At 42.5% G+C, this 23,556-nt stretch overlaps 1 protein-coding gene across 2 annotated transcripts; it reads left to right on the plus strand.

Moving 5' to 3' along the window:
- The first annotated feature begins 416 nt into the window (after window positions 1-416).
- LOC110510159 (wiskott-Aldrich syndrome protein family member 3-like) lies at window positions 417-20,039 on the plus strand. Of its 2 annotated transcripts, none has more exons than XM_021591517.2 (9): window positions 417-627; window positions 12,262-12,428; window positions 12,607-12,741; window positions 13,182-13,335; window positions 13,531-13,660; window positions 15,904-16,076; window positions 17,695-17,961; window positions 18,730-19,133; window positions 19,285-20,039. In XM_021591517.2, the coding sequence occupies exons 2-9, from the start codon at window positions 12,296-12,298 to the stop codon at window positions 19,440-19,442; spliced, it is 1,554 nt and encodes a 517-aa protein (XP_021447192.1). In that variant the 5' UTR covers window positions 417-627; window positions 12,262-12,295; the 3' UTR covers window positions 19,443-20,039. The 2 variants fall into 2 exon arrangements, with proteins under 2 accessions (XP_021447192.1, XP_036824139.1); XM_036968244.1 differs by lacking the exon at window positions 417-627 and adding an exon at window positions 9,842-9,886.
- Window positions 20,040-23,556: the final 3,517 nt, after the last annotated feature.

A 23,556-nucleotide genomic window follows, 5' to 3' on the forward strand; every position in this document is an offset into this window, starting at 1 on the left:
CTAGGAATGGGGAGACTTCTTTCCACTTTAAAAGGCTTGAATCGTGTGCCTCTTACACACACACGCGCTCGCACACGGACAAGCACAGAGTTCTCACCCCCAACAATGAGAGCCCCTTGTATTCCGTTCCCCTTTCCCACAGATTCCACAGCATAGCACTCCATGCACAGTACTGCCCCTCACCCTGATGCATGGAAACATGCGATTATCACATAGACTGGTCTATGCATATTGTATAAAGCCACATTGTCACAGCTAGGTCATTCTATTCATGCTAAAAAAAATTGGGGATGTAATTTTTGTGTCCTAAATTGTTAGTTTTTATGTTCTGGGCATCTTTGAAACACTGGGTGGTGGTCCGTGTTAGCCCATACACGCATGCGCAGTGGTTTCGTTGCCGCAGAGTGTTTGTCGAGGAAAGCCGACGCTGCCAAGGAAACACACATGCAGGCATAGGGAATCCAGATTTCAGCATCGTTCTCCATTCACTTGACGTCGACAATGCATCGATAATGATGGTAGCTAGCAGCAATGCCTTCGATCTATTCCATGCGTGATGTCTTAATAGCTGCCAAATAATACAGCCAAAGAGTGGAGGTAAAACAAGGTTAAGAAAAACAACCAGTGGTAAGTAGATTTATGTACCATTTGACCATTCTTTGATCACTAGAATAGACTACATTATTATATATTGCACAATATGTATTTCAAATTCTATTTAAAAAAAAATGTGTTTGGAAAAATACTAATCCATAATAGAGGGGGTGGGGGTGACTGCGGTTCTATTTATTATAATTTTACAATAGAAGACATTATATCATGCGGAACATAAAACATATTTTCGTGTGACATATATGGTGCCTCCGTAGTGTCATAGGTTGACGCGCTCATCACTCCAAATGCAATCAACCCAACCTATCCTATTCATCCTGGTCAATTCTAACCAATCAATATATTGGTTTTCCTCTTCACGTTCACGTTTATTAGATTTCCAGCTGTACTTGAACACTGACTGGTTATCTGCTGCTGTAGCCCAATGGTTGTAGTGGCGAGCACCTGTTCCCCTTTCTTTACAAATCACATGCACGTGCAGAAGCAGCAACAGTCGGAGGTATGATGACGTAATCATCAGTCCAACTGAATGAACTCACTAATGTCATTATTTTTCTTCTAATCAGTCATGTCCAATCAAAGATGACTACTAATTAAGCCATGGATATTTTTGGAAAAGCAATCTGTGCCTGCATGATGCAGCAGATTTAGAGCCACATGTCTGCACATCGATCTATTACTAAGCAGTTACGAATAAATTAGGCCTACTAAACTAGGCTATTGTGTAACATTTCAATACTACAGTAATTACAGTGCTATTACACAGATATTAACTAAGTGTTACCTAATGCACATGTTTGTAAAGCATACCATATATCCTACTAGATGAGACCTCCAGGTGCATGCTCGCCTTTTACCAAGACAACAGCATGAACAGCAGTATCGAATCAAATCAAACTTTGTCACATACACAGAATACAACAGACCTCTGAGATGCTTACTTACAAGCCCTTAACCAACAATGCAAATCAAGAAAGATTTAAGAAAATATTTACCAAATAAACTAAAGTAAAAAATATTGAACAGTAATACAATAAAATAACGAGGCTATATACAAGGGGTACCGGTACCGAGTGAATGTGCAGGGGTACAGGTTAGTCGAGGTAATTTGTACATGTAGGGAGGGGTAAAGTGACTATGCATAGATAAACAGTGAGTAGCAGTAGTGTAAAAATAAATGGGAGGGGGGCAATGTAAATATCCGGGTGGCCATTTGTTTAATTGTTTAGCAGTCTTGAATGTCACCCTGATATTTATGCATATTTCAACCATTTCTTAAAAGAGGCACCTTTCTGCCGGAACAGCTTGTAGGAAAGAAATAGGAGTCGGTCCTCTGAGCTGATATGGAACACAATTAGGTTAGACTTGGTGGAGGATGACTTGGCATGGTTGATTTGTCAGCCGAATGGTACCTTGACAATCTTGATTGATCTAGGGGTTACGAAGGGTAGACCATAAAATGTAGTCTTAATTGCTAAGGAGAAAGTTTGCAAACTGTTACTTGTAAAGCAACAGAGGATATCACGTTTCAGGTAAGACCCAGATGCAGACAACGTCAAATTAACATTTTATTAATCCAACAGGGGCAGGCAAAAGACAGGTCAAGGCAGGCAGGGGTCAGTAATCCAGATAGGTGGGGCAAAGGTACAGGACGACAGGCAGGTTCAGGGTCAGGGCAGGCAGAAAAGGTCCAAACCTGGGAAAACAGGTACAATCGAGAGACCAGAACAGAAGGAAAACTAGAAAACAGGTACAATCGAGAGACCGGAACAGAAGGAAAACTAGAAAACAGGTACAATCGAGAGACCAGAACAGAAGGAAAACTAGAAAACAGGTACAATCGAGAGACCGGAACAGAAGGAAAACTAGAAAACAGGTACAATCGAGAGACCGGAACAGAAGGAAAACTGCTGGTAGGCTTGACGAAACAAAATGAACTGAAAACACAGGTATAAATACACAGTGGATAACGGGGGTGATGGGTGACACCTGGAGAGTGGTGGAGACAATCACAAAGACAGGTGAAACAGATCAGGGCGTGACAGTGGAAGGTTATGGAGTCATGACTTCAGTAGTCTTAATACAGTTTTTTCAGGTGTCCTTTTATAGGAGCAGGAGGGACCATTAATGTGGGGTGCTGCCATTGTATAATTTACTCATAACTGTGCTGATCTTTGCATACTGCTCATTGCTCTTACCTTGTTTTAATATATTCACTCACTATATGGTGGCTCTGATTGAACTGCTAGGTCCGTGATGGGAGGAATGCAGTAGATCATTGATTTCTACTATCTTGTTCTGAACATACTGTAGATTATGTCAAAGGCAGCCTGGAGTCAGTGTCATGCAGCACAGCACGGTGGAAGCGTTGCTATGGTTTCCACTCATTAATCAGTTATGTTCACGTGATTGTTAAGTCCAGGCTGTGGAGGCATGCTATACACAGGCTCCAGTAGAGGAGATAAGAATTAGAGATGAGAGAGAAGTCACCCAACTTTTTAGAATCACTGGTAGCATTTAGCTAGATGCTAAGAACCTCTGTTAGTTTGAATAGCAAGAAACTCCAACAACAAAGAGACAGTGCAATCAATGGAGAGAATGGCAAAATATGTGGTAGAGACTGTAGTGGTTAGAAGATGCCAGCAACAGTAGCCAATAGATTCTCGAGAGGACGGCAGTGTTTGGGGTGAAAGTAATCATTCATGAAGAACTATCAAAGGAGAACAAAGTTTACTCATTCATATTTGAACAATAAGCTGTAGTGTGTCAGGACATAAATAAGCATAATATTTAAGAGGTGAGGTGATCTCAGCACTAGGAGATGTATAAGTGATTACCGGGATCGTTCACCAAGATAGTAAATGTATCTTTCTTCTTAAGGATACAGAACGATAACTATCGCTGCAGAGACTGTAAGCTTTGGATTTGTTTACTCAGCTGCCACTTAGCTTGCTCATTGTTGAGGTCAAAATAGTGAGTGGCAGGATTCCTTTTAGCTTGCTCTAAGTGGAAGGCCTAATTACAAAGTAGGCTTCAAATCAAGTTAATCCTCTCACAAGTTGCAGCTGTGAGTGTCTGATATTAGTTTTCTCCATAATAGTGAAGTATGAAATGTTTTTTGATCCCGTCTGAACCCTTCTGTGGCTGAAAGCTTTCACCACTCAAGAATGCATTCTCAAAAATAAACTGCACTTTCGACTATTCAGCTGCTCATGGTCTTGAACTCAAGGTTCACACAGTGTGGCGTAGAGCAGAGAGGGGTTGCAACCTAGAAGCTGCAGAGCAGACATGTTACAAGGCCAGCTCCCATCCTCCAGAGTATCATGGGCCTTCCTCAGTGTGAGGATGTACAGTCACGTGCACTGCCCCAGCTTCCCATCTAGAGGTTCCCCTTGAGGTTGTTTACACATGTCTAGGTATTTCGCTGTGCCAATTCATTGGAACTCTGACAGCTGCAAAAGGACTCTGTAGAATTGGAACATCTTGTCCCATTTCTTTTAAATAAGATACATTTACTTAAAACCTGACATGTATTTATTACTTTTCTTTTATAAACAATACAAACATACACATACAAACGACAACATCCATACAAACATCAACAACATCACACCTGCCAAGACCCACTTGCACACACCTCCATCTCCAGCTCCCTCATCACTCTCTGCCACATGGCCTGAAACTTCACCATTTTGTTTCTCTCCGTAGCTCACGCAATTTCAATATTTCAGTAATAAATCAATAGATTTTTCCATTGTGTTAATGATGGATTAATTCAATTAATTTCCATGTTTTTAGTATACATCTTTTCAAGATGAGTGATGAGAAGAGAATCGTCCAGCCCACTGGGTATCTCACCACACCCCCATATGACATGTCTTGGAATATGCAGACAGACGAATTAAATGTATGTTTACATTGTAATACTTCTGACAGACAACTTTCTAGCTCCGCCCACAACTTCCGAACTTTATAGCATTCCCAGAAAGCATGGATTATTGAGTCATTATGTATTTTACACATGACTGCTGTAGAATTTGAGAATGTTTTCTCTTGTATAATAAAGGCTATACATAAGTTTATACTGGATTAAGAGTACATTTTCGTTAAATGTAATTTCGTTAGTTATGCTCCAACTTTCATCTTGTGCCAACATCAGTTCTTTTTAAGTCATTATTCCGATAGTTAGTTTTTTTCTAAGAGATTGTCAGTTCATTAGGCTCTCAGCAAGGTTTTGTATATCTTCCCAGTCATAGGATCATCATATTTTGACTCAAATAATATTCCCTCAAGGTTGCCAAAATTCCGTGATCTGTAACTTTTAAGTTGCATGTAAATTTATTTACATTGGTCAGTCCAAAATGACTTTTTAATTCTGTCATGGAAATACATTTATTTACATTGGTCAGTCCAAAATGACTTTTTAATTCTGTCATGGAAATACATTTATTTACATTGGTCAGTCCAAAATGACTTTTTAATTCTGTCATGGAAATACATTTATTTACATTGGTCAGTCCAAAATGACTTTTTAATTCTGTCATGGAAATACATTTATTTACATTGGTCAGTCCAAAATGACTTTTTAATTCTGTCATGGAAATACATATATTTACATTGGTCAGTCCAAAATGACTTACGAAATACATTTATTTACTGTTACCAAGACATTTACTGTTTCTATGCATTTAGTTTTCCAAAGCCTGACATTTCAAGATGATATGCTGATGTAGGAAAAGTAATAATGTTCTTTGTCTTCCAATGATATTGAACAGAATAGCCTTATTTCTATATAGAGTATATACTGCATATATTTAGATTACAGTAGTACTATCTCACAATCAAGCTTTGTAAGATTACTGTATGTTAGTCTTTTTTAGAGCCCTACCGAAATGTTTTTTGGGGGGACAAAACTTAACGATACCAATATATCGGTAACTTAAACCTCTCTAGGGTACGTGGGACAGTAGCGTCCCACCTGGCCAACATCCGGTGAATTTGCAGAGCGCACAATTCAAAAATACTAAATTCAAATATTTAACATTCTTGAAAATATATGGTTATATATCAAAATAAATCTTAACTTCTTGTTAATCCAGCCGCTGTGTCAGATTTCAAAAAGGCTTTACGGCGAAAGCAAACCATGCGATTATCTGAGGACAGCACCCCGCATACAAAACCATGAAAAATATATTTCAACCAGGCAGGTGCTACACAAAAGTCAGAAATAGCGATATAATTAATGCCTTACCTTTGAAGATCTTCTCCTTTTGGCACTCCAAAATGTCCTAGAAACATCACAAATGGTTCTTTTGTTCGATGATGTTCTTCTTTATGTCCCAAAAATTTACTACTGTATCCTGCCTATGTTGCTCTTTACCATCACTCATTCATATATCCTTATGTACATATTCTTTATCCCCTTACACTGTGTATAAGACAGTAGTTTTGGAATTGTTAGTTAGATTACTTGTTGGTTATTACTGCATTGTCGGAACTAGAAGCACAAGCATTTTGCTACGCTCGCATTAACATCTGCTAACCATGTGTATGTGACAAATACAATTTGATTTGATTTGATTTGAAATGTCCATTTATTTGGCGTGTTTGATTCAGAAATACACCGGTTTCATCTCGCCCAACATGCCTACAAAGTATCTAATAAGTTACCTGTAAACTTGGTCCAAACATTTCAAACAATGTTCCTAATCCAACCTCAGGTACCCTAAAACGTAAATAATCGATAAAATCTAAGATGGAATAAACTGTTTCTAATACTGGATAAAAACAACGTGGAGCGAGCTCCTATTCACGCGCACCAAAACAGTAGAGTCCACCTGGAGTGACACTTACAATGAATAGGGCTACTTCTTAATTTCTCAAAAGAAAAACATTGAACAATTTCTAAAGACTGTTGACATCTAGTGGAAGCCATAGGAACTGCAACCAGGTTCCCAATAATAAGGGCATCCCATAGAAATCCATTGGAAAATCCTATGACCTCAATAATTTTTTTCCCTGGATGTTTTGTCCTCTGGGTTTCGCCTGCCAAATCAGTTCTGTTATACTCACAGACATTATTTTAACAGTTTTATGCATATCCTATCTTCTGGGCCTGAGTAACAGGCAGTTTACTTTGGGCACGCTTTTCATCCGATGTCAAAATACTGCCCCTTACCCCAGAGAGGTTAACGATACCGATATGTCTCCCGATATACTGTGTTACAGCGGGGAAATTGAAAAGTGTACTTTTTCCACACTGAATTCTCATAAATTGCCATCCGAAAGAACAATTGTCCAATAACTATGCTTTAAATGTTGATTTTAAACATTGTGATAATAATGACATGAAAATGGCCACGTGTTCAGATAAGCATGAGATACCCTTTATTCATCCTATTTATTGAATTTAGGTTATTGGTTGAATTATGGGACGAAACCAATATACAGTGCATAAGAATTCAGACACTTTGCTATGAGACTCGAAATTGAGCTCAGGTGCATCCTTGATCCAACTTGATTGGAGTCCATCTGTGGTAAATTCAATTGATTGGACATGATTTGGAAAGGCACACACCTGTCTATATAAGGTCCCACAGTTGACAGTGCATGTCAGAGCAAAAACCAAGCCATGAGGTCAAAGGAATTGTCTGTAGAGCGCCGAGACAGGGTTGTGCCGAGGCACAGATCTGGGGAAGAGTACCAAATTATTTCTGCAGCATTGAAGGTCCCCAAGAACACAGTGGCCTCCATCATTCTTAAATGGAAGAAGTTTGGAACGATCAAGACTCTTCCTATAGCTGGCCAAACTGAGCAATCGGGGGAGAAGGGCTTTGGTCAGGGAAGTGACCAAGAACCCGATGGTCACTCTGAGAGAGCTCCAGAGTTCCTCAGTGGAGATGGGAGAACCTTCCGGAAGGACAACCATCTCTGCAGCACTCCACCAATCAGGCCTCTATGGTGGGCTGGCCAGACGGAAGCCAATACTCAGTAAAAGGCACATGACAGCATGCTTGGAGTTTGCCAAAAGGCACCCGAAGAGCTCTCAGGCCATGAGAAAGAAGATTCTCTGGTTGGATGGAACCAAGATTGAACTCTTTGGCCTGAGTATCAAGCGTCACGTCTGGAGAAATCCTGGCACCATCACTATTGTGAAGCATGGTGGTGGCAATATCATGCTGTGGGGATGTTTTTCAGCTGCAGGGATTGGGAGACTAGTCAGGACGAGGGAATGATGAACTGAGCAAAGTACAGAGAGATCCTTGATGTAACCTGCTCCAAAGTGCTCAGGAGATTGGGGTGAAGGTTCATCTTCCAACAGGACAGCAACCCTAAGCACACAGCCAAGACAACACAGGAGTGGTTTCGGGACAAGTCTCTGAATTTCCTTGAGTGGTCCAGTAAAAGCCTGGAATGAATCCGATTGAACATCTCTTGAGAGACCTGAAAAAGCTGTACAGCAACACTCCCGATCCAACCTGACAGAGCTTGAAAGGTAATGCAGAGAAGAATGGGAGAAACTCCCCAAATACAGGTGTGCCAAGCTTGTAGCGTCATAGGTGCTTCAAAGGTGCTTCAACAAAGTACTGTGTTAAGGGTCTGAATACTTATGTAATTGTAATATTAAAGTTTTTGTATTTTTAATACATTTGCAAACATTTCTAAAAAACTGGTTTTGTTTTGTCATTTGTGGGGCATTGTATGTAGATTGATGAGGGGGAAAAACGATTTAATCTATTTTAGTATACGGCTGTAACGTAACAAAATGTGGAAAAAGTCAAGGGGTCTGAAAACATTCTGAATGCACTGTAGGGGTGAAAGGCCAATATCAGCCGATAGTAATAATAATTTATTACATTTCTATAGCGCTTTTCATAATCCCCAAGCGCTTCAAAAGAAGAAAACAAACAACCAATACATCATTATGAGTAGCCTAGCTATAGTTAGCTTGGTCAACCAATACATCATCATGAGTAGCCTAGCTGTAATTAGCTTGGTCAACCAAAACATCATCATGAGTAGCCTAGCTATAGTTAGCTTGGTCAACCAAAACATCATTATGAGTAGCCTAGCTATAGTTAGCTTGGTCAACCAATACATCATCATGAGTAGCCTAGCTGTAATTAGCTTGGTCAACCAAAACATCATCATGAGTAGCCTAGCTATAGTTAGCTTGGTCAACCAATACATCATCATGAGTAGCCTAGCTATATGTAACAGGGTTATATTGGTGATTCCCCTTGCCACTTTATTGTTAAGCCAATGGGTTTTTGGTTTGAGTTTGTTTTGCCTTCACCTACTCAACATGGCATCTTATTGGCTGGTTTGCGTAGCTTGCTTACGAGGGGGGATGTTCCAGTTAGAATCGTCCCAGTGAACAAGCACCAAACCAGCGGTAAGTTGTTGGTTGCAAAGCACTGTACATCAAAAGTTATTTTTACACTCAAGTGATGATTTAAATGTACAATTTATATCAAATTGTTTGTAAATGTTATTCGAACATCACACATAAGATGCAGCGGGTTTTTGGAGAATATTTGTTGTGCATTTTGTTGTAGAGAATTCACGCCAGTATTAGCTAGCAACTTACTGTGTCTGGTGGGGGGGTTCATATATTTTGTACAGTGCGTGAGTGCAGAGTTGGATGGTGAGACGTGCATTGCATGACGTGCAATTTTGTGTCGTTCTTATCAGGTACATTGTTAAATATATTATATTGTAATTGTATTATTTTGGTAACTGTCCCAGTGAACAAGCACCAAACCAGCGTGCGTGAGTGCAGAGTTGGATGGTGAGACGTGCATTGCATGACGTGCAATTTTGTGTCGTTCTTATCAGAATAAAGCTACATGACTGGTGCTACATGTTGGAGTTCCGTGTCGATGACTGATTGTACACAACGCAAGACGAGTACTGTTACAGTGGTGCCGTGACCCGGATTACTGGTTGCTGCGGAAAAAGGAGGAAGGTCAAAAGAGTGTAACGGATGTGAAACGGCTAGCTTAGTTAGCGTGGGCGCTAAATAGCGTTTCAATCAGTGACGTCACTTGCTCTGAGACCTTGAAGTAGTAGTTCCCCTTGCCCTGCAAGGGCCGCGGCTTTTGTGGAGCGATGGGTAACGATGCTTCGAGGGTGACTGTTGATGTGTGCAGAAGGTCCCTGGTTCGCGCCCGGGTATGGGCGAGGGACGGTTTAAAATTATACTGTTACATTGATGCTGTTGACCCGGATTACTGGTTGCTGCGGGAAAAAAAGGAGGAAGGTCAAAAGGGGGGTGAGTGTAACGGATGTGAAACGGCTAGCTTAGTTAGTGTGGGCGCTAAATAGCGTTTCAATCAGTGACGTCACTTGCTCTGAGACCTTGAAGTAGTAGTTCCCCTTGCTCTGCAAGGGCCGTGGCTTTTGTGGAGCGATGGGTAACGATGCTTCGAGGGTGACTGTTGATGCGTGCAGAAGGTCCCTGGTTCGCGCCCGGGTATGGGCGAGGGACGGTTTAAAATTATACTGTTACATATAGTTAGCTAGGTCAACCAATACATCATCATCATGAGTAGCCTAGCTATAGTTAGCTAGGTCAACCAATACATCATCATGAGTAGCCTAGCTATAGTTAGCTTGTTCAACCAATACATCATCATCATGAGTAGCCTAGCTATAGTTAGATAGGTCAACCAATAGAGGCCAAGTCTTTGAGTTCGTGCATCCTTCAAAGATAGAGAGGAAGAGTTCATGGCTTGTTCAGAGGAAGGTTGGTCAGGGAGATGGTTGATGAAGAGTCTGGTGACGATCATGTAGAGTGGCTATTCCCAAACTGGGGCACGTGGGCATGCGCAATGCCATTGGGGGCACGCCAAATAAAAATGTGAGTCACATTTTCAAACAGTCCATTTAGGTGTTTTTTTTTCATTTAGGTGTTATTATTTGTACCCTTGTCCTATAAGAGCTCTTTGTCACTTCCCACGAGCTGGGTTGTGACAAAAACTCACACTCATTCTTATGTATAATAAATGTATTGTGTAGTGTGTGTGTGGCAGGCTTACAATGAATGCAAAAAACAACATTTGAGAGTGCGCTGACCCTGGTGCTAGAGGGGCTACACAGCTGAAAGTTGGACGTTTGAAGTGGTACCAGACTATAAAAAGGTTGGGAACCACTGATGTAGAGGGCTGGATGATGTCTCCTCTATTGTATCTCCACTACAGGGACATGCTGAGCAGTAGGCAGTGGTTCGTACTGTATAAAATAATGCCAGGCGGTTGTGTTAAGACATGCCAGCCTGCCCTAGGGCTGTGTGGGGAGTCCTGTTAATGTAGATGGTCACTACCCATTAGCCTGATGGGTTGAGAACAGAGTTCCTACCCACAGACACACACACTGTCACAGTCATCCACCCATGGTGCAGTAGACCATGATACTGTCCTCACATTTCATTGGTTTTTTAGTCTGTACCACCCACCGTTCAATCCTCATGTCCAGGCGTCCTCTGATTGTCTTTGCCTTACTTTACAACGCTACTATTATAATCCATAGTAATGTCGTTTTTCCTTTTATCAATACATTTGAACCTCACCCCTCTTGTCTTGGACAGTACTACAGTAGGTCTTTGTCCTGCATGCCTTTAATTAAGAGCACTTATGATTGCACCCTTGCATGTATTTAAAAAAAAGTGAAATGGTTAAATGCTGTAAATGTTGTGATTTCTCTCTGTTGGTTGATGACATGGTCATTATTGCGTCTCTCTGTCCCATTTATTGACTCTTTCTTTATTCGGTGCTTCTAATTGACGTGTCACACAACAGGTAGTTCAATATATACTGAACAAAGATATAAATGCAACATGCAACAATTTCAATGATTTTCCTGAGTTAGAGTTCATGGAAGGAAATCAGTCAATTTAAATCAATTCAATAGGCCCTAATCTATTGATTTCAATATGATCGGGCAGGGCCCACTGGGGAGCCAGGTCCAGCCAATCAGAATGAGTTTTTCCCCACAAAAGGGCTTTATTACAGACAGAAATACTCCACAGTTTCATCGTCTGGGTGGCTGGTCTTCGACTATCCTGCAGGTGAAGAAGCCGGATGTGGAGGTATTGGGCTGGCGTGGTTACACGTGGTCTGTGATTGTGGGTCCAGTTGGACGTACTGCCAAATTCCCTAAAATGACATAGCTTATGATAGAGAAATCTGGTGGACATTCCTGCAGTCAGCATGCCAATTGCACGCTCTCTCAAAACTTGAGACATCTGTGGCGTTGTGACAAAACTGCACATTTTAGAGTGGCCTTTTATTGTCCCCATCACAAGGTGCACCTGCATAATGATCAGACTGCTTAATCAGCTTGTTGATATGCCACACCTGTCAGGTGGATGGATTATCTTGGTAAGGGAGAAATGCTCACTATCAAGGATGTAAACAAATTTGTGCTCAAAATTGGAGAGAAATATAAGCTTTTTGTGCATATGGAACATTTCTGCATGTCATATCTTTTATTTCAGCTCATGAAACATGGGACCAAAACTTTACATGTGGCGTTTATATTTTGGTTCATTATAGATGGCTCCACTGAAGACTAAATATATTGTTTTATAGCTGTCATGAATGTGCTAATTGGAGTGTTTTTTAACCCATCCTCCCTGGCTCTCTGTAGGTGAGTGTGTGACTGTGTGTAGGGGGCAGCCGCCATGCCGCTGGTTAAAAGATGCATCGAGCCCAGGCACCTGTGCCGTGGAGCCGTGCCGGACGGGGTCACCAGCGAGCTGGAGTGTGTCACTAACAGCACCCTGGCAGCCATCATCAAACAGTTGGGGGGCCTGAGTAAGTCTACACACCTGACTGACTGACTGACTGAGTGACTGGCTGACTAACTGACTGACTGAGTGGCTGACTGGCTGACTGAGTGACTGCTGACTGACTCACTCACTGCCCTTCTCTGTCCCTGACCCATGTCTATGCATGGTGTGTGTGTGTGTGTGTGTGTGTTTTGTGAATGCAGGTCGACATGCAGAGGATATTTTTGGAGAGCTGTTCAATGAGGCCAACAGCTTCTACATGAGAATGAACAGCCTCCAAGAGAGAGTGGACCTGCTGGCGGTCAAAGTCACCCAGCTGGACTCCACTGTGGAGGAGGGTAGGTGGAGGCAATGTTGGGGGGGTCACACCTGTGGGATAAGAAGGGTAAAATGATCTGCTGAACATCATACAATACATGCAATACAATACATACAATGCATGATGATTCCCAGGACAACATACAGCACAGCATGTGGTATGAAAGCGTGATTGAGCATCAAATTAAGAGTACCATGGTAAAGAAGTGTAGTAAAATACACAGTTGCATAATGCTAGGGCTTCGCCAGGGCTTCGCCAGGGCTTAGGGCCCAACAGCTGAGTCCCAGGCTCCCTGCTGCTTCGATCACCAATACATTAGTTGTCATTATACAGGCTGGGATACACTGGGGACTGTATATTCATCCTGTTCGAAGTGCCATGGCACTTCATTCATAGCTGCCAATGAGTCAGTGTTGTAGTGTTCATTCATTGTGTTTATCCTTGGCATTCTGGTCCCAGTTTCGCTGCAGGACATCAACATGAGGAAAGCCTTCAAGAGCTCCACCATCCAAGACCAGCAGGTGGTGTCCAGGAACTCCATCCTCAACCCTGTCATGGAGATGTACCATCGCTGTGACAAACCTCCACCCCTCAACATCCTTAGCCCCTACAGGTTAGCCCTCAACCAATCACATTACGACTTACTGAACCCCACTTTAGTCATTGCACTTCTCCTTTTACGTTAAGGTACAGAATTAAGCATTGGGGATGTGCAATTTATGTGTATTATAAGATAAGAGTTAAAAATTGTAGGTGTCAATTGCATTGCCACGGCCAGTGTCTCAGGTCAGGATGTGTTGTCATACAGGGATGACAACAAGGATGGTCTGAAGTTCTACACAGACCCATCCTACTTCTTTAATCTGTGGAGAGAGAAGATGATCCAGGCAACAGAAAACAAGCGGAAGGAGAAGAGGCGGCAGAAGGCAGGTGACAAGGTGAGTGAGTTTGTGTGGACGTGTATGTGCACGTGCGTGAATGTGTGTTTTATGTGTATCTGTGATGAATCACTGCTCTCTATTTCGCTGCAAGCTCTTTGCTCTTTCTCTCCCTCATATGTATATATATATATATATATATATATATATATATATATATATATATATATATATATATATATATATATTGTTATGACTGTTGGCTGTTTTTTCGTCTCAGACCCTCTCTCCTTCCCTCCACCATTTGACATCAAGCCTGTCAGGATTAGCTCATTGCTCTTTTTTAGACTGTCTGTGCAAAAGCCTCAGGATGTGGACATGTGTTTAGACAGACATAGAGCATGGGAAGGAAAGAGAGAATGAGGGCTTATGGGGAGAGGGAGCGAGCAAGAGAGGAAACATGGTTAGTGAATAGCCTTGTCTAATGTGTTTAGCAAGATGAACAAAACCTCTTTCTAACACTACTAAGATACTGTATACATCTTAAATTGTCTAGGGGCTGTTTGATCTGTATGGCTGCAGAGTTACAGTACGGCTGGCACGATAGAAATGGAAAGATCATTTCCTATTGAGCCGTCATCTGCAGCGCTGAATGCAGTCTCTGCAGGAACCAGTTTCCGCAGGAACCAGTCTCCGCAGGAACTTTGCCTTTAAATTTCAATTAAACTGTAACGCTGAATTTCCGCGATACGAATTGAATAGAGCCCTTAATTAGAGGAAGCATGATGATTTATTAAATAACAACTAAGACGTAACTGCACCAGCTGTTGCAGAACTGAAATGTATTACATTAATAAATGAGCTCATACATGTTCTACAGAACCTTCAGGAAGTAATCACACCCCTCCACCTTTTCACAATTTTGTTGTGTTTGAGCCTCTCTGGGTTTGGCATGTACTTGGAGAACGCTACCTGTCCGAATGCATAGTGCCAACTGTTTGGTGAAGGAGGGAGGTCTTAACGCTACAGCATACTTTATGGCACTAGTTTGGGGAAAGACGTTTTCTGTTTCAGCATGACAATGCTGAAAGGAGGAAGGCTATTATAGCAGCAAAGGGTGGACAAACTCCATATTAATGCCCATGATTTTGGAATGAGATGTTCGATGAGCTGGTGTCCACATACTTTGGCCATGTAATGTATTTACTCATTGGATGATTCTCTCATCGACTGTGTTCCCGCCTATAAATATCTGGCCGTTTGAATTGATAAAGATCTAACGCCTAAAAAACATACAGAAGAGCTAGTTAAAAATGTACGATTTAAAGTGGATATATATATATATTTTTTGAATATGTCTTGCCTCTCTCTAAACAGCAGGAAGCAGATTGTACAATCAACTTTCCTGACAGTTTTGGACTATGGTGACACCCTTTATCAAAATGCAGCAGACACTACTCTAAAACCTTTGGCTGCAGTGAACCATAGCACACTTCGCTTTATCACAGATGACAGGTTTACTACTCATCACTGCATCTTGTATCAAAAGGTCGGCTGGTCCTCGCTAAAGTCCCGTAGATTACTTCATTACTCCCTTTCTGTTTACAAAGCTCTGCTGAAAAAGCTTCCAACCTACCTCACTTCACTTTTGAGATACCAAACCCGCTCACAGGGATGGTTAACTCTCTAGGTTCCACTCGTTCGTACCGATCTAGGTAGATCCGCTTTCAGTTTTAAAGCCCCCCATTCTTGGAATAGCCTGCAGAACTCCCTGTTTTGTGAATGCAGGTTCCCTGGTTTTGCCATGGCACTTTAAGACTAGTAGTAGATGGGTTGTATGACAGTTGCAGTTGTTTTGATTGAATGAAGGAGATTGTTGTGATAGTAATGTTGAAAGTTGTAACTTGTAGTTTTTTATTAAGTGATAATTTTGTATTGTTGTATTGCTTTTTTGCTGAGCTTGGGGCACCTTTGAAAATGAGACCCTAGTCTCAATGGGTTTCTCCTGACTAAATAAAAGTTAAATCAAATAAATGTATAGGTTTGTCTCTTTTCTAGGAGCAGAAACAGGCGGAGGACCCCAGTCTTATAGGTTTGTCTGTTCTAGGAGCAGAAACAGGCGGGGGACCCCAGTCTTATAGGTTTTTCTGTTCTAGGAGCAGAAACAGGCGGAGGACCCCAGTCTTATAGGTTTTTCTGTTCTAGGAGCAGAAACAGGCGGAGGACCCCAGTCTTATAGGTTTTTCTGTTCTAGGAGCAGAAACAGGCGGAGGACCCCAGTCTTATAGGTTTTTCTGTTCTAGGAGCAGAAACAGGTGGAGGACCCCAGCCGGGAGGTGAAGAAGGTGAGGAAGGCCCGTAACCGTCGTCAGGAGTGGAACATGATGGCATACGACAAGGAGTTCCGTCCAGAAAACCGCCTCACGCCTTCACCCTACCATGGCATGTCCTCTGAGGGATCTCTCTCTCCAGACAGGTCAGTAGGGATGCACTGAAACAATCAATCATTCAATCATCAATCAACCAAACAATCAATAAACCAACAAACCAATCAATCAAGGAACTTTTTATGAACAATTGTATGATATTATGTATGATATGTGTGCCACTAAATGTAAATGTACTAAATATGCTCTCTGCTGCCATCTACCTAAACGTTTGAAAGCCTGCATGCTCCTTAAAACCCTTTACACTGATGGAAATTGGCCTGGTTGGATAGGGCTAAATTGAAATGTTTCTTACAGAATAAATATGAAAATGCATGAGCATGGTAGCAATCGAAAGAGAACAGTTAGGAGATTATGGAACAATGTTTGACTAAAGTTGAGGACACAACAGTTCACCGGACACAGGACGGAATCCAAACATCACACTGTTGATTTTATGTGCATTTTACATTTCCTTTTTTGCCGCATTTGTTGATAACGAATTCTGGAAAAACTCTGGATACATTCAGTAACATGATAAGACTATTCCTGGAAAATATGGGGTAGGTGCAACATAAGACAAAAAAAATAACAAGGGCTTGAGTTAGAGGACTAACTGGTGTCTCCAAGTGGCCGTACATCTCTCCAGAGTGTGCACAGTTCCTAAGTAATTTCAATGCACTTTTGTGACTCAAAGAAGAATCTTCAACTACAAGGCGTTTTTTAAAGTTCTCCTAGCTGTGCTGTTGAGGAACTAGAGCAAACACACTTGCAGTTGTTTTGTTTGGAACTCAGCCCTGCATCCCCGCCATCACACAGTTACTGTTGTTGTTTACGCAATCCAAAAACGGCCCATTATAAATCAATCTGGGTCAGGTGGGCATCATTTGAAAGCTTGTTCTACTGTCAACATGTCTAGATACGTTATAACGTACGATCTTACAGTGTTAGGCTTTCACAGGGCAATTCAGGGAAACCGATCATAATTTGTGTGCATTCAAAGCAGTCATGCATGCATTCAGGTGCGTGTTCCACAGCAAATTTCCTTCACAATAGACAAACAGGCTCATTCTGTTCAGAAGAACCCAGGGTATGACCCCATGTCATCTGATAACTGTACATCATAGTGAGGATAAACTTTGACACTGTACTGTATATGACATGAGTTTTATGATATGGAAATGTGAAGTGCATGTTTGGACTCGTGAGTGTTTGGATTGGTTGTATGACATCAGAGGTATTTATTATAACCCTCAACGTCTCATATTTCAAAATACATCATCCTCTTAATTTACAGCATGTCTCTCACTCAGACAACAAACATGTGGAAAAAGTTGCCCAATTAGCAGGAGGGATGGGGGCAACTTGTTGCGTTCAGAACGGCTGTCAGTCAAAACACATTCAGCGCTGTGAAGCGCATAGCGTGAGCTCTGACATAATTTACTGCATTCCATATCAGTGCCCAAATCTGCAGTCTTAAAGGGATACCATATAATATTATACATTGTAATCCAGCAATACTGTTATGTTTTAATAGTTTGTTCCTTGGTTTTAGATGACACATCCATTCTTTAAGACCTCCATTGACATGAGACTAGGTGTATGTTGAAAGTCTTTGATGATCCCTTGCTCCACATCAACCTCTATCTGTGGTTTTAAATGTTCCAGGTCTGGTATGTCTGATGAGCTGTCCTACCCTGCCAGCCCTAACCACCCACCCCAGGAGGGAGCTGTCTTGGGTCCTGATGGGAAGGAGCACCTCACAGGCCTCAACCAGACCCAGTCTCTGGACCGGGCCTACCGACCCCCTGCTGCCGGCACCGCTGCAGCCCAAGCCCGCCAGCACTCCCTGGGCCGCGTGCAGCCCAACCAAGGACCCACACCCACAGACCCCTCCCTAAACGGACCCCGGCCTGCAGCTGCCAAAGAGGCTAGGTGTGTAGCTGGCTACCCCTCTTGTCTCTCCTCTCGTCTATCCTCTCGTCTCTCCTCTCGTCTCTCCTCATCTCTCCTCTTGTCTCTCCTCTCGTCTCTCATCTCGTCTCTCCTCTCGTCTCTCCTCTCGTCTCCCCTCTCATCTCTCCTCTCGTCTCTCATCTCATCTCTCCTCTTGTCTTTCATCTCTCATCTCCTCTCACCTCTCCTCTCATATCTCCTCTCATCTCTCACCTTGTCTCTCTTCTCACCTTGTCTCTCCTATCATCTCCCCTCTCATCTCCCCTCTCATCTCTCATCTCTCTACTTACCTCTCCTCTCATCCCTCCATCTCTTCTCTCGTCTCCCCTCTCATCTTCCCTCCCCTCTCATCTCGTCTCTACTCTCATCATCTCTCTTCTCTTCTCTCACCTCATCTCTCCTATCTCCTCTCATCTCTCCTCTCCTCTCCTCTCTCCTCTCATATCATCTCTCCCTCCCATCTCTCCTCTCTCCTCTCGTCTCGTCTTGCCTCTCTTCTCTCCTCTCATCTCTCCTCTCATCTTCTCTCCTCTCATCTCTCTTCTCTCCTCTCATCTCTCCTCTCATCTCATCTCTCCTTTTTCCTTCTATGACTACGTTTCTTCTATTGTATATAAGTTGAATGAAAATCTCAAAGCCCATTCTATCTACAGTAAATGCCACAGGCATATATTTGATATCATGTAAAGGATGTAGTTCTGGACAGGCCCTGTCTGACTTGATTGGTTTTCTGTCATTGTTCCACAGTGGTCACCAGATGCCAGAGCACTTTATCCCTCCGGCCCCACCCCCACCTCCTCCCCTCATCCCCTCAGCCCAGACGGCCTTCGACAGCACAGCCGGGCCTCCCACCCTGGCCCCTGCAGGTCTCCCCACCCTGGCCCCTGGCACCATGGCCACCCTGTCCCGCCCATACAGCCCCTCACCCCCTCCACCCCCGCCCGCCAGCTACTTCCCCTCTCCATCCCACCCTGTCACTGGGGGACCCCCTGTTGCCCCTCCTCCACCCCCACCTGGTGGCCCCCCAACATTCGCTCCCTCCCCAGCCCATGCCATGCACCCCTCTGGGGGCACACTGCCAAGGAAGGGCAAGGTGCTAGGCATCCCGATAAGCGACGCACGGAGCGACCTGCTGTCAGCCATCCGCAGAGGTGAGACCCTCTGGTTCACTAGGATTACACAGCACGATCTGTTTACATTAATGTACATGGAAAGATAGCCCAGCTACTAGTAACATATATACAGTAGGGAAAGTATCTTTTGACAGCTGTAACCAGCAGATTACTTGTGTTGTGTCCTCAGGCATCCAGCTGAGGAAGGTGCAGGAGCAGCGTGAGCAGGAAGCCAAGCGGGAGCCTGTGGGGAACGACGTGGCCACCATCCTGTCCCGACGTATCGCAGTGGACTACAGCGAATCAGATGAGGACTCGGAGCCTGAGGAGAACGAGTGGTCAGACTGAGGCGGAGAGGAGAGGGTGGGGCAGAGCAGAGGGCTAGGACTTACTGTACTCACCTACATACTGCTGCTATTCCAATACCAGGACACACACACACAGCATACTACATCTCGATTGACCTCTTGTTAGGGAAAGTAGATGAGACACTTACACAGTATGACAGTATCCATTAACTAGTCAGATACTGTATGGGGAAGGAGGGGAAGGAGAGGAAGGGAGAGGAGGAAGCCACAGTGGGTCTGGGGGGGGGATCTGTTGGATCCAAGCACAGCAAGCTTATACGTACATACAGTGCATTCAGAAAGTATTCAGACCCCTTGAGTTTTTCCACATTTTGTTATGTTACAGCCTTATTCTAAAATGTATTTAATAGTTGTTTTCCCATCATCAATCTACACACAATACCCATAATGACAAAGCAAAACGTTTTTTTAGAATTGTTTGCAAAAATTAATAATAAATAGAAAAATTAAATCCCACTTACGTAAGTATTCAGACCCTTTACTCAGTACTTTGTTGAAGCACCATTGGCAGCGATTACAGCCTCGAGTCTTCTTGGGTATGACGCTACAAGCATAGCACACCTGTATTCAGGTAATTTCTCCCATTCTTCTCCCATTCTTCTCTGCAGATCCTCTTAAGGTCTGCCAGGTGGGATGGGGAACGTCGCTGCCCAGCTACTTTCAGGTCTCGCTAGAGATGTTTGATCGGGTTTAAGTCCAGGCTCTGGCTGGGCCACTCAAGGACATTCAGAGACTTGTCCCGAAGTCACTCCTGCGTTGTCTTGGCTGTGTGCTTAGGGTTGTTGTCCTGTTCATCAAGGATCTCTCTGTACTTTTCTTCATTCATCTTTTTCTCGATCCTGACTAGTCTCCCAGTCCCTGCCACTAAAAAACAACCCCACATCATGATGCTGCACCACTCTGCTTCAACGTAGAGATGGTGCAAGGTGACACTTGGCATCCAAGTTCAATCTTAGTTTCATAAGACCAGAGAATCTTGTGTCTCATGGTCTGAGAGTCCTTTAGGGGCCTTTTGGCAAACTCCAAGTGGGCTGTCATGTGCCATTTACTGAGGAGTGGCTTCCGTCTGGCCCCTCTACCATAAAGGCCTGATTGGTAGAGTGCTGCAGAGATGGTTGTCCTTCTGGAAGGTTCTCCCATCTCCACAGAGGGACTCTGGAGCTCTGTCAGAGTGACTATCGGCTTCTTGGTCACCTCCCTGACCAAGGCCCTTCTCCCCCGATTGCTCAGTTTGCCCGGGAGACCAGCTCTAGGAAGGGTCTTGGTGGTTCCAAACTTCTTCCATATAAGAATGATGGAGGCCACTGTGTTCTATGGGACCTTCAATGCTGCAGAAATGCCTAGTTAAATTAAGGAAAAATAAATAAAAAGGATGATCAGTGGAAACAGGATTCATCTGAGGTCAATTTCAAGTCTCATAGCAAAGGGTCTGAATACTTATGTAGATAAAGTATTTCTGTTGTTTATTTTGAATACTTTTGCTAAACATTTGAAAAATCTGTTTTCGCTTTGTCATTATGGGGTATTGTGTGTAGATTGTCATTATGGGGTTGTGTGTGTAGATTGTCATTATGGGGTATTGTGAGTAAATTGTAATTATGGGGTTGTGTGTGTAGATTGTCATTATGGGGTATTGTGAGTAAATTGTCATTATGGGGTTGTGTGTGTAGATTGTCATTATGGGGTTGTGTGTGTAGATTGTCATTATGGGGTATTGTGAGTAAATTGTCATTATGGGGTTGTGTGTGTAGATTGTCATTATGGGGAATTGTGTGTAGATTGTCATTATGGGGTTGTGTGTGTAGATTGTCATTATGGGGAATTGTGTGTAGATTGTCATTATGGGGAATTGTGAGTAAATTGTCATTATGGGGTTGTGTGTGTAGATTGTCATTATGGGGAATTGTGTGTAGATTGTCATTATGGGGAATTGTGTGTAGATTGTCATTATGGGGAATTGTGTGTGTAGATTGTCATTATGGGGAATTGTGTGTGTAGATTGTCATTATGGGGTTGTGTGTGTAGATTGTCATTATGGGGTTGTGTGTGTAGATTGTCATTATGGGGAATTGTGTGTAGATTGTCATTATGGGGAATTGTGTGTAGATTGTCATTATGGGGTTGTGTGTGTAGATTGTCATTATGGGGAATTGTGAGTAAATTGTCATTATGGGGTTGTGTGTGTAGATTGTCATTATGGGGAATTGTGTGTAGATTGTCATTATGGGGAATTGTGTGTAGATTGTCATTATGGGGAATTGTGTGTAGATTGTCATTATGGGGTATTGTGAGTAAATTGTCATTATGGGGTTGTGTGTGGAGATTGTCATTATGGGGAATTGTGTGTGTAGATTGTCATTATGGGGTTGTGTGTGTAGATTGTCATTATGGGGAATTGTGAGTAAATTGTCATTATGGGGTTGTGTGTGTAGATTGTCATTATGGGGAATTGTGAGTAAATTGTCATTATGGGGTTGTGTGTGTAGATTGTCATTATGGGGAATTGTGTGTAGATTGTCATTATGGGGAATTGTGTGTGTAGATTGTCATTATGGGGTATTGTGAGTAAATTGTCATTATGGGGTATTGTGAGTAAATTGTCATTATGGGGTTGTGTGTGGAGATTGTCATTATGGGGAATTGTGTGTAGATTGTCATTATGGGGTTGTGTGTGTAGATTGTCATTATGGGGAATTGTGTGTAGATTGTCATTATGGGGAATTGTGAGTAAATTGTCATTATGGGGTTGTGTGTGTAGATTGTCATTATGGGGAATTGTGTGTAGATTGTCATTATGGGGTTGTGTGTGTAGATTGTCATTATGGGGAATTGTGAGTAAATTGTCATTATGGGGTTGTGTGTGTAGATTGTCATTATGGGGAATTGTGAGTAAATTGTCATTATGGGGTTGTGTGTGTAAATTGTCATTATGGGGTTGTGTGTGTAGATTGTCATTATGGGGAATTGTGTGTAGATTGTCATTATGGGGAATTGTGTGTAGATTGTCATTATGGGGTTGTGTGTGTAGATTGTCATTATGGGGAATTGTGAGTAAATTGTCATTATGGGGTTGTGTGTGTAGATTGTCATTATGGGGTTGTGTGTGTAGATTGTCATTATGGGGAATTGTGTGTAGATTGTCAGTATGATCTATTTTAGTATACGGCTGTAACGTGTCAAAATGTGGAAAAAGTCAAGGGGTCTGAAAACATTCCGAATGCACTGTAGGGGTGAAAGGCCAATTTCAGCCGACAGTAATAATAATTTATTACATTTCTATAGCGCTTTTCATAATCCCCAAGCGCTTCAAAAGAAGAAAACAAACAACCAAAACATCATCATGAGTAGCCTAGCTATAGTTAGCTTGGTCAACCAATACATCATTATGAGTAGCCTAGCTATAGTTAGCTTGGTCAACCAATACATCATCATGAGTAGCCTAGCTGTAATTAGCTTGGTCAACCAAAACATCATCATGAGTAGCCTAGCTATAGTTAGCTTGGTCAACCAATACATCATCATGAGTAGCCTAGCTGTAATTAGCTTGGTCAACCAAAACATCATCATGAGTAGCCTAGCTATAGTTAGCTTGGTCAACCAATACATCATCATGAGTAGCCTAGCTGTAGTTAGCTTGGTCAACCAATACATCATCATGAGTAGCCTAGCTATAGTTAGCTTGGTCAACCAATACATCACCATGAGTAGCCTAGCTATAGTTAGCTTGGTCAACCAATACATCATCATGAGTAGTCAACCAATACATCATCATGAGTAGCCTAGCTATAGTTAGCTAGGTCAACCAATACATCACCATGAGTAGCCTAGCTATAGTTAGCTAGGTCAACCAATACATCATCATGAGTAGCCTAGCTATAGTTAGCTTGGTCAACCAATACATCATCATGAGTAGCCTAGCTATAGTTAGCTTGGTCAACCAATACATCATCTTGAGTAGCCTAGCTATAGTTAGCTAGGTCAACCAATACATCATCATGAGTAGCCTAGCTATAGTTAGCTTGGTCAACCAATACATCATCATGAGTAGCCTAGCTATAGTTAGCTAGGTCAACCAATACATCATCATGAGTAGC

This window comes from Oncorhynchus mykiss, chromosome Y (assembly GCF_013265735.2).
Source record: "Oncorhynchus mykiss isolate Arlee chromosome Y, USDA_OmykA_1.1, whole genome shotgun sequence".
Taxonomy (NCBI): domain Eukaryota; kingdom Metazoa; phylum Chordata; class Actinopteri; order Salmoniformes; family Salmonidae; genus Oncorhynchus; species Oncorhynchus mykiss.